The sequence below is a fragment of the Equus asinus genome, chromosome 29 (genome assembly GCF_041296235.1).
Source record: "Equus asinus isolate D_3611 breed Donkey chromosome 29, EquAss-T2T_v2, whole genome shotgun sequence".
Classification (NCBI taxonomy): Eukaryota; Metazoa; Chordata; class Mammalia; order Perissodactyla; family Equidae; genus Equus; species Equus asinus.
In genome coordinates this window covers 16,407,776-16,420,467 of record NC_091818.1, presented here as the reverse complement: position 1 = coordinate 16,420,467, position 12,692 = coordinate 16,407,776, and the positions used below count along the sequence as shown (strand labels likewise).

The 12,692-nt window shown below is 37.5% G+C and overlaps 1 protein-coding gene across 29 annotated transcripts in view; it reads right to left on the bottom strand.

Moving 5' to 3' along the window:
- Nucleotides 1-12,692, bottom strand: part of PARD3 (par-3 family cell polarity regulator) — a 612,530-nt gene that overhangs the window by 139,433 nt on the left and 460,405 nt on the right. For all 29 annotated transcript variants that reach the window (XM_070501262.1, XM_070501252.1, XM_070501261.1 and 26 more), the window contains one exon: nucleotides 4,202-4,444. In XM_070501262.1, coding sequence (XP_070357363.1) covers nucleotides 4,202-4,444 — 243 coding nt within the window. The remainder of the gene's footprint in view (nucleotides 1-4,201; nucleotides 4,445-12,692) is intronic.

Genomic DNA, 12,692 nt, shown 5'->3' with positions numbered 1-12,692 from the left:
AGCACCCATTCAAGTTCCAGGCAGAGAGAAGGGAAAATGGCAAAGGGCAAAAGATGTCAGCTCCATTTTAATCAGGAAAAAATTAGCTTTGCAGGAAGTCCCATCCTAGGTCCACTTCTGACTCATTAGTCAGAGCAATGTCACATGGTCACCTCTTACTGCAAGGGAGTCTGGGAAATTGAAATTTTTAGCTGGGCACATTGCCAACCGGAAGAAAATTGGGATTCTCTTAAGTAAGGAAGGGAGACTAGGTATCAGGTAGGCAACCAGCAGTGTCTTCCACAGTGGAGAGTGATGGGGAACCCAGAGAGCACAGTGTCAGTCTCTAAAGTATTCTAGCCAGCTGAAGCCACCACAATCAAATAGAGAACACATTCTTGCAAAGAATTGTAGGATTATGAATCACTTACAACAGCTAATTATTCGAGGTCTTTGGTTCAAAGTAGGGTAAAATATATACACCAATATTTTTGTGAGTTTAAGCCTCGTTATTCACACGAAACAGAAGGGTAGGGTCGGCTTCTCTTTAGCATCAATCCAACATGAAAAATCAAAATGCTACCAAGGACATTAATAAACAGAAGTAACAATGGCACTGTGACCAAAGCATCCAGTCAGATAATAGTTCATGTGTCAATCAAATAAACAGGTATGGAAATATTTCTAGATACAGTATGAAGCTATCTTATAAAAAGCATTTTATAAATGATATATGGAAAGTGAGAAGAGTGTCTCATTTTGACATCAAATTCACAGCATTTAATAAACTATGCCTGGCTATTTCCATGTGGGGCTATCAGATCCCCGTTTCTGACTATAAGATCAATCAAAATGATTAAGCAATAAAATTCAGGATACTGCTTTCTTATCAAATAATAAAAATCCTAGAACAGATGCAGGCTGCGCTTCAGATTGTCAACTGACTGCCTATATTCCCATGGAATCCAAAAATTCGAATGGTAAAGTTCATCAGACATCAATCACAAATTTTGGTGAGATTTAGCTAGTTGATGGGAGCTTCTTTATTGGTTATATTCTTCATACAGGAAATACTCTATGAGGACCTTCAAGTTTTATCTTTCCATTTGAATGATTATTTTTTTAAAAGTTAATATAAGCATATTCTGGATCATCTTATAAGTATGTTATTTCACCGTCTGAATTTAAGTTTACAAATATGAAGGCATCAAGGAACGCTACTTTCACTGTCTCAAGTTTAATGAGAATAGAAGCAAATTGGACTTCATGAATCCACGTGGCATACAGGTCAAAGGTTACTGGATATCTACGGAACTCTCCCTGAGAAAAGCAATGGATGAACTGAGTCAGCCCTTGGCTGGTGGGGGTAGGCAAACACACACAAACGAACCTGTCATGGAGCAGCCGCCACCATATTCATGATTTGTGCAAGAGTTTAGATTTTAAAAAAGCACTATTGGCCACATTAAATTAATGGCATTCATTTGAATGTAATGGTTTTGCTGTTTTGTTTGTATTTAATTTGTAAAGATGTTTGGTTTTATAGTTGTGTAATGGCTGTAAACAGAAGGAGTTTAGTCCTATTTTATTTTTATACATATTTAAGTAACATTATAATCAAAACAATTTAATTCTATACTGCAGTATCAAGAGATTGTCTTTGCTTTAAAAACAGTCTCTAGACTACCCAAGTCTGAGAAACACTTTTCTACAGCTTTCTCTCTGACAGGAAAAGAGGTGATGCCATTACTTCCCAGCCAAATTCATCCTTACTTACAGGTAGGTGAAGAAGTACCCTACAACGGCAATAATTTCCAAATGTTTGGATTAGTCATATCATTGTTTAATGGACATCTTATTCTCTGCAGAAATAATAATTATAAAAAACTAAAAAGTTTCTGTGATCCTTTTTTAAAAAAAGATAAATTATAATTCTCTTGAGTTGGAAGGTCTTAGAAATTCTCTAGTCTAATGACACCTTGGGGGCACTATAACGTCCCCCACAGATGGCTGTCCAGTCTGTGCTTTAGTGAGGCTGAGAGGGGCTTTTGAACACAGCGATGTCTACCATGTGATTTTGAGCAGTTCACTGCTTGGTGTGACTCGTCCCCATGACGAAAGTCTCCTTTGGAATGTTTTGCTGAGTGGGTTTTGGATGGAAATTAGTTAGGAGGCTGCGTTTCAGTGTGAGGTCAGCATGATGCAGAGCAGAGACTGCAGCCAAAGATGCTGGAGCCCAGTAGCAGACAGGGCTCTGAGTACATAAGCCCTTTTGAAAGTTTGCAGAAATCTTCAGGAGACGGTTAGACTCTTCTAGGGCACTGGGGTTTAAAGCAACAGATTCTGGACCTCGGGACCTGGAGAGGGCCCTCTGACTCTCATCCCACACGTCAGGTGGGACTCCTGAGGTCTGTGAACAAACACTACAAGCACATCCACTACTTTTTAGATTTTCAAACTAGATGTGGAAGGTAGCAAAAATGATTAATGTTTTTATCAATGATCAGTAACATGGTAACTAACTTTCTTTTAGGTCTTCCAAAAGTTTCTAACTGGCAAATCCAGTGTTTCTGCTGCCGTTTCTCCCAAGAAAACACTTTCAATGGGACATTCATTGCCTTCAAATGCTATTTGACCTTCCATAAGCAGCTTTCACAAGCACAGAAAAACCAAGAAGTTTTTTAAGAAAATGTCACTGTCACTGATAATAGCCTTCTTTGAATCCTGACACATCTGTGTTGGTTAATAAGCACCAGGAACCTGCTTGGTGGTCATACCCAAGCTGTTGAAATAAACCATAAGCCTCCTATGTTAACCTACGTCACTCACTCATTATAGTCAACATCAAACAGATTTTCATAAAACAATAAAGAAAACCAAAAACTCAACAAAAACCAAAAAAAAAAAAAGAAAAAGGAAGAACAGAACAATAACCTGACTGGAGTTTTACCTTAAGAACTGCTTCTCCTTTGGCTACTCTTTAAAATGCTTCCTTCTGGGTTTACCTGAGGGCTACCTGTTGCACTTGCAAACCTCTATTAAAAATGGCTGGAAGTAAATAACTGAAACAGGGACTGCTTGCCAAGCGCAGCAGCCAAATCACACATGGGTGCTATGGGTGAAATAGTCACAATGCCTTTCTAGTCTCACTGAGTTCTCGACGCGCAGTACCAGGGACCAGCAGCTCCACCAGGGGACCTGGAGCTTGTTAGTCCACCCCAGGCCCACTGAATCAAAATGCTCTGGAAAGGTCAGTCAGTGTGTGTCTTAAGAAGTCCCCCAGGGGATACAGATGCATGCTAAAGCTTGAGAACCGCTAGTTGTAAGTGAAACCTGCTATTTTTAATGTTCAAAACCTAGCTCCCCTATAACGCAATGATTCTAAGAAACCATTACAGGACGTGATGGGATTAGCGTATTGTTTAGCACAATAATGTGCATATGTTTCAAATAAAAAGAAATGAGTATTATTTTCTTCATGAACTAAACTTTATATGGTGTCTGAATATATAAATAGAGGGGTGGAAAAAGATCTGCTTTTAAATTGTTTCGGTTAAAATTTGAAACAAATATATAGCCATTAAAAAACACATAGCAAAAAAAAATATATAGCCATATAGTCAGTTAAAATCTGCAAGAAATATGTAGCCATTAACATGGAGTCAACATTGCAGTCCTGTGTGCCATACTGATAAACACAATCAGACCTGTGGTCTGTGGCTACTAACAAGCCATCTGAAGACCAGCTATACTGTACATCTCGTTCGCTAATTCTTTCATCATATAAAATCACGTCAGCAAAAAAAAGTGGCCCTCTAAATAAATCACAATTGGGATAAATCATGTCATTCCTCATCTATTTAATCACCACAACTAGAGGCTCTCCCAGCAATAAAAGGAAATATGGCTTAAGTAGAAGAGCCATAATTTCAAGTTTGCTTTTTATTTGAGTTATAAACTAAAGGTTAGTTCTCCAGTCTGAAACCATTTTAAGAACAAGATGAAATACGTTGGAATAATTAGAAAAGCTATCAAAACCTCTGCCGCTCCTTCCATTAGGATTCGATTTGTGTAAACTCAATACTTTTAGACACAACGGCTTTTTAACAGCCATTAATAAAAGGCAGTTCTGGTTTGAGATCTGATGAGCAATCTACTCCCTTGTCAAAAACTGTACAAAAGTTGATTTGGAAGCAATACCCTGATTGCTCCTGGAGCCTACCCGTCTGCAGGTGAAGGTTTGGAATTCCGCGGCTTCTTCACTTGGGCATACAAAGCATCCATCATATGTCCTTCTCTTGGGCTCTGCGGTCTGGCGCTGAGAGCCATGGAACCTTCATAGGAAGAAATTCCCCCGTACACCAGCTCATCATCACAGCCAAATGTTCGATGAAAATCTTGGATTTCAGCATAGTCACGCTCTCGAGCTTGTCGCTCTCTAAATTCTCGAGTTTTGGCTTGAATCCTGTAAAATCAGAGCAAAGTTGACACAAGAGAAACCATGCCTTTTCTAAGAACTGCATATAGAAACATTCATCAAAATATGTTATAAAATAAATACATTTTATTTCATGCAGCTATAAGGTCATCGATGGTATAAATAATGCTATATTCATTTTAGATTGTCAAGGTAATGTCATGGAAGCTCAAAAGTAATCATTTGAGATAGCTCTTGTTCATGACAATAAGCTATGGTCATAATTTACATCTTAAGTTAAATTGTCACTTATTAACTAGCTTTAAAAGTTCACCAGGAACAGGTAGGCATCCACTTGGGTTTTACTCATGACTTTTTTTCAGGCAGAGAGTGATCTTTTAAAAAGTTACACACACACACACACACGCACATACTATATACGTATACATTTTTGTGTGGGTGCATAATGTATATATCTTACTCATTATAAATATACCATACACATTCAACATACTAGGAAGCTTAAACATGATTCTACATCATAATTCTTTATTAATGGCAAAAAAAGTTCTCAGTTTAATGATACTTTGATTTTACGTGATAACCCAGGACTGGCAAATCCTGAGATTACGGACAAGAAGGCACGTGTCCAACCAAATTCTGAAATAAAACTCGCCTGCTTCATAACAAGAAACAAATCTTAACCACTTTTTCTGAAGATATGCTTAAATATTTCCTAAGATTTTATCAAGCTACTTGGTACAAAGCCCTCTGACTGTAAGATTTCATTTATACAACATTCTCAAAACGACAAATTATAGACGTGGTAAACAGATTAGCAATTGCTGGAGATTAGCTGTGGCGGGAGCAGAGGGGTGGGTATGACTATAGAGAACTAGCATGAGCAAGACGTCTGTGATGGAAGAGTTCCGGTCTTTGACTGGAGTGGTGGTTCCAGGAGTCTGCACATGTGACAAGATGACAGAGAACTATAGACACACATGGTACCAACGTCAATTTCCTTATTTTCGTATTATATTATAGTCACGGAAGTTGTAACTGTTAGGGCAAATCGGATGAAGGATACACAAGACCTCTCTGTACCATCTTTGCAACTTCCTGTAAGTCTAAAATTATCTCAAAATAAAAAGTTGGTTCTTTTTTAAGCCAGAAAATTGTCACATAGCATTGCAAGCTAAATTTGCATATTTTTCCTTACATCTAGCTAATCACCACCATGCCAGTCTTGTTTTCCAAATTTTGGACCTACCACATCGCATTTCTCCAGTTTCCCTTATTTCCCAGCTATAAAATACAAGTACTTAAAATCACCCAGATCAGTGTTTCTCAACAGAGGTCTAGTTACACTTGAGAATTTTTTTTAATTCAATCAAAAGGCTTTATTCCTTATATAAACCAACCCTTAACAAAAATAGTTAATAACATGAAAGCCACATGATCGCCCCTCCACTGAAGTCCTGGCAAGGAGACACAGATACACAAGGAGGAGAGGCCACAGCACAGCTCAAATGCATGGCCTGGATGGAGGATATCTGCAAGGCAAGGGTAGGGGCTGGCAGCCAGAGATGGCAGAGGGTTCCTGAGGCCCGGGATCGGGCCCCGACAGCAGAGCTAAGGCAGGGGCCCAGCTCCCCTTGGGCCCAGGTGACGTGGTGTGTGAGTTTATTGTTGTATAGGACTTCTCGCACAACTGGTTCCAGCCACATATCATCAAGCAGTGTCTCCAGCCATTGAGGCAACCAAAAGTGCTTCACATATTCCTAAAACCTCCCAAGAACATTGGAAAGTAAGAAATTTTTATCAGCAGAGTCTTAGAGTCTAATAAATATAAGTCCCACAGACAGACTACTCATAAGAGACACCACAACTAAAAGTCTAATATCAAATTTGGCTAAATTTATAATAATTTTTTATTATAGTCGCTGATTTATTTAGGAGAAATTATGACAGTCAAGAATGACATTATAAAGGCTGATTACCACTAAATACTGAATATCCACAATGAAAAGTTCATATAAGCTGAGAAAATTTCATTCTTTGCACCATACTGTCTTTTTGACTCTGTATTCAGCCAGAAAAAGTACAGAGAAAGGGAAATTAACTTCTTTCTTCAACTCAATGGGATATTAATTTGAGGCTCAATTATGATAACTTATCTGACAACCCACTTTGCTAACATATTCGGTCATCATGAGACAATCATCTAATCACAGGTAATATCCAGGGTGACTGTGCATTCACATAAGTCTTGAGGTTTGGGAACCTGAAGAAATTTGGAGGGCTACAATAGAAATAAAGCCAAAAGTTCTGAATTTGGAGAGTCTCCTGAAATCAAAGGGAGTGACTTAGATTGGTCTATAAATGAGTGAACCCTACAGTATTCAAACCTCAATTCATTAAAAGTGAAAATAATCCAGCCTAATTATGTTGGAAAGTGCAGCCCCAATAAAGAAGGAAGTCATCAGAAAAAGAAAATACAGGGGCCAGCCCTGTGGCCTAGTGGTTAAGTTTGGCATGCTCCACTTTGGCGCCTGGGTTCGGTTCCTGGGCACAGACCTACATCACTCATTGGTGGCCATGCTGTGGTGACAACCCACATACAAAACAGAGGAAGACTGGCAGGGAAGTTAGCTCAGGGTGAATCTTCCTCAGCAAAAAAAAAAGAAAAAGAAAGTACAAACATTCTCTTCTCAACGGAGGCATGAATCTAAACCTAAATAATCTCCCCAAACTTCTTGCACATCAATTTTATTATATTATTGATGAGTCTTGGATTTGAATGTTCTTTTATTCCAAATCACACAGAAACTAATATTCACTAGGGATCAATTTCTAACAAATCAATTGCTCAGGAGAAATGCTCAGCAGCATGAGGTACTATTCATAAGTTCTCAATCGCTTTCTTCTATCCAAATTTGTATATTATTACTAAATGCCACTAATCATTGAATCCAACCAACACTACAGTCACATCTATAGTACTGTCTAAAAGCGCTGATTTTTTTCCAAGCTTCAAAAACATAAGAAATTATACTTTTATTCTTTATCTTGTCATCACAGATAAATTTATCCCCAAAGTTATGAAAGCTATTCGCACCCCTCTTTCCACCGTGGCGGCTCAAACCATGATGAAAACCTTAGAATAAAGCAACAGCATACCTGTGGCTGACAAAGGTGGGACTAGTGCCACAAAAGCCTAAAGAATCTGGTTACCAGCTGAACCAATGTGCATTTTAAAGTTCATTCTAGAAAGTAATGACAATGAAGCTTGCTGTACAAATGGCCATAAATTAGATTTTAAAAACTGGGAATGCTCTGCGGTCTTTGCGAATTTTAGTGACAATTCACAATCAAATAAACAAGACATAAATGATTTTCTTTACTATAAATTTTTATACTTGAGTGTCTTATTTATATAAAGTGAGAAAAGGCACTTTGCAACAGAACCAAAAGGTTATATTTACATGTTCTATATTTTCATTCTTTGTGGAGAAACTTATTTCAGAAAAGAAATATTTGGCTTAGGAGAGAAAATATTTTTGGTGTCCTAATAAAAATAGCATAGTTTCTTACGGAAACTTAAAAAAAAGATAGTGAATATCTTTCAGTTGAGCCCTTAATGATTCCAGATGGTCAATGCTATAAAAAGACACCCCCTCTATTCTTTTATTGTGACCCTGAGGTCACAAATTGTCTCTAAGATGTAAGAGTCATTCGTTTGTCTGAACAGTCAGGTTGTTGTTTAGCATTTTCCCTCCCATTTGTCTCAAGCCAAACCTCAGCAATGACAGAAGTAACTGATTAGCCCAAAACTTAGCAAAAGAAATAAATGTCTATTGCTTTAAGCATTTCAAAAGTCCTTCCTAGTTATAAACCAGAGAACTATCCTGAGGTTTAAATGATCACAGACAGCTGTACCTACTGACATTGATGGGCAATATTATCAAGCACTATTTCCCTAGCCTTGAAATGTACAAAAAAAATTGAAACAACAGTTAAAACTTTTATTGAGACTTTTTAAAAAGTTGGTAAAGAATTTATCATTTTAATTTGTATGTTCAAACATAAATATTCACACCTTTCTTCTCTGTTAAAAAAAAAGTCTTTTTCATTATGATAATGAAATTGCCTTGAACCTGCATAGAAAATAATACACAAAATAATGTAATATACTAAATAAAGTAATAAGGTTAATTTCTTTCCTGCTGTCACTAAATTCATGCTAACAGTCTCTCTTCAGCTTGACATCAATTAATGATTTTAATTCCAGACTCTTGTCACAGTGTTCACCACTCTCTTCTCTAATTAAAATGGATGATGCAGGATGAAGATAAAACACACAAGACTTCTATTCTCGTAACATTTCTATTCGGTAGGATTTTTGCTTTTACAATAAATGGCTTTTAGCACTAATTGCGGTAGAGTAAGATGAAAATAACTTTTTTATGACTATGAAGTATAGTCTTTATATATCCAGAAAAGGTACAAGTCATGAAAATCACACTGAGTGACCGGGCCCTCGCAATGAAGAATCAAGGGCGTGCTTCAACTGCTCAGTTATCTCCCCAATACCTCTGCCTCCAGAGCTATGAAGCTTCCACACACGAAACGAGCAATGGTGCGTTTGTTCAAAAGACTCCCAGCAACAGAAACGGAACTTTAATGGTTTTAATTTTCTTTTAAAAAGGTTCAGGTCTACAGAAGACAGACTACACTAATATTAATTTAACCAAAAAGATTAAGTCAATTTCAGATTGCTACATATTAGTTGTTAGCCATCTTCAAGACAATGTTTCAGATCCTGGATAAACTCTTTTGGGGAATATTTCACCCCCAAATTATTGCACTGCCATCCAGAAACCTAATTCTGGGAACAAAGTTCCCAGATCTTATCCCAATATTCTTCCCTCTCTCTAAAAACCAGTTATTACAGAAACTCATCAAATAAAATCTAAATTCATGGCAGAATGAAATTTAACCTACACGACAACTGGAATGAATGGTTCAATTTAATAGCAGTCTGTGATCAATTGACTGAATGCTTTATTTACCCCTCAAAACACCAGCACATCTCAGACTTCAGATACACTGTGGCTCAGCTCATCAATCCTTTAGCTTACCTGCTAGGTAAATCTAACAACTGCCACCTACCCATAAGTCAGCTGCCCATGTGGTGTCCATGCTGAATTCCCAAATGAGGGACAATATTCCATGAGATTTCTTACTTTGAAAACAGTCACAATTTTAAGGGCGATTTTAATATCTTTGTAATATTTGGGTAAAAGTTGATTGAGATGAAAGCCTTCCATATTCTAAATGAGTCCTGAAAAACTATTCCTCGAACAGGAACAATGGTTTTGAAGGTACATTTCCAATTCAAAGGAAGAAGAGAAGTTGCTGAAATCCGTAATGGTACCTTAGAATAGGTGGGAGGAAAAGTTAAATTTCATCCCCTCATGCCAAAATGAGTGATACTAGTTTTAACATATGAAACGGCTAAAAGTTGCAAAAGTCATAAAAGGAAAGCATTCATGGAGATACTACTAACCACTGATACAATGACAATTTTTAAGGAAGCTAAGCAGTTAAAAGAATGTCCACGCCCCATGGGCCCTGAGTGTGGATGTAGAATTTCTCCACTTTGCTAAATATGTAAGTTCTTGGGAACTAGACCAGGACCCCAAATTACCATCTCTATAAAGTGTTCATTATTAACTAGCCCCACCCACCTCTCCCCTTCCCAAAGCTCTGCAGTCACCTATTTTCACAGTTGATTATATTGTCTTATATTAATTTTCTAATGTTAATACCTTAAAATCTTGTCTCCCTCTTAACAAAGGTAAAGGATCTTTGAAAGAGGGAACAACATCATCATAATAATAAAAAATGTTATACTATCATATTGTGTACTTAATATACTATAAAGAACACAAACTTCTCTTTTACACTAATAAAACGCTACAATAATATTTCACTAACCAAAAACACACACACTCACTCACACACACACTCTGATATTCACTCACTCACTCACATTGCATTTGGGCTTTTTTTTTTTTTTTTTAAAGATTTTATTTTTTTCCCTTTTCTCCCCAAAGCCCTCCAGTACATAGTTGTATATTCTTCGTTGTGGGTCCTTCTAGTTGTGGCATGTGGGACGCTGCCTCAGCGTGGTCCGATGAGCAGTGCCATGTCCGCGCCCAGGATTCGAACCAACGAAACACTGGGCCACCTGCAGCGGAGCGCGCGAACTTAACCACTCGGCCACGGGGCCAGCCCCAGGGCTTTTTTTTTTTTTTTTTGAGGAAGATTAGCCCTGAGCTAACTACTGCCAGTCCCCCTCCTTTTGCTGAGGAAGACTGGCCCTGAGCTAACATCGTGCCCATCTTCCTCTACTTTATATGCCTACCACAGCATGGCGTGCCAAGCAGTGCCACGTCCGCACCCGGGATCCGAACCAGTGAACCCCGGGCCGCTGAGAAGCAGAAGGTGCGAACTTAACCACTGCGCCACCGGGCCGGCCCCACATTTGGGCTTTTACAAGAATCAGAGCATCTACAATTTTTTCCAGCTCAAAGAGATATGCTACAATGCCAAATACACCCAACACAGCTCTCATGAAAAACAGAACTGCATTCTCCTACTTCAGTTACAGACTGTCAGCACAATCAGCTCCAAATATCTACATGCCCAAGGCTTAACCTGCCCAAGCATCAGTCTAAGTGGTGAACTTCCATAGAGCAAGTTAATAGACTCTTAAATATTTTTGTTCACCTGTACGATAAATATATTTAAAGAAATGGCTGATGAAACTAATCTCATTAACTAGAGTTGACTTTTCTGAAGGATTCAAGAGGTCAGAGAAAATATGAAAAACTCTGCTACAGGATAGAGACATATATATTTTCCATCAAAAGGTTAATTTTTAAAAGTCAAGCTTTGTTTGAATGACACTATGTGACCTCAATGCAAAGGTTATCCAGGTTATCCAGGTTATCGGGCTTATCCGGGTTCTCATGTCAGAATTCTGAGAACCTGAACACTAAGTTTTAAGCCAAATGAGTGAAAACTCTTTTTCTCTTCTTTCTTTCAGATGCACAGGGAATGACGCATCTATTATTGCTATATAGATTGCTCCTCCTGTAATTTCTCTCTTTATTCATATACTTCAAACAAGCTTTACTACTACATTATAAGACATATAATAAAACGATTAATTTCTGCATAAAGTAAACAAACATATATCAGCTGCTGAAAAGGATGTTACCAACTAAGACCACAAAAAAGTTTATCGAAATTTCAAGTAATTACTCAAAGTAGACAATGGGAACAGTTGGTAAAATCAAAAGGAGAAACACGAGTGAATGGCAACCATACGCAGAAATGCCACAAAAACTTGCAAAATGACGCACCACGAACTGGTCGTGTACCACCTACAGACACACACAGTTCAATGGCCTACTACTGAAAACACAAAGCTTTGAAGGGTGACTATCACCTTGAATAATGGAACGTTCCAAGGCATATATTTCCTTAGCAGATTTAAGAATACCCTTTGAATACTGGGAGGATTTCATAAGAAATTCATTAACTTATTCATGTACCCACTATACGCATTCAGTCCCCTTGAAAATTCTTCCAAGCATAACCTACTATGTAGGTATAGATAATAATAACAGAATCGGTATCTTTTGCTGAGTAACTACAAAATGCGGCCAGTTAATATTATAAATCTCCTTTAATAGACTGAATAACATATGCGGTAGATATTATTTGATAGTTAGGGAATTTGGCCAGGTAGTACAACTAATAGTTTATCTTTCAAACCTTCTTTCCTTCTTTCTGTCCTTCTTTCTCATCCATCCATCTGTTCATATACACTTGACCTTGTTCCAGAAAACATTTACCATGATTTTCTGAGAATGTATCAAAATGCAAAACAAATCAAAATGAAAATAGATGCTAACTTTTAAAAATACGTATGTGTGGAAACACGTATTTTATAGGAAAAAAAATTAGAACAGCGCAGACCACCATGTTTACAGTGGCAATATTACAAATAAATTTTTGTTTTCCTATTTTAATTTTATGGGGTTTTTTTCCAAATTTTCTGTAGATTTAGAATTAGAATAAATTTAGAATTAGCCTTTAAAAGTTTTATGTTTTAAACAGGTGAGAAATGTGGGAAAGAGAAAATGGAATAGGAATAAGATTCCTAAGCACACAAAACAGAAACCATATAGTAGAGGCAGGTTATGACACTGGCTCTAAACCT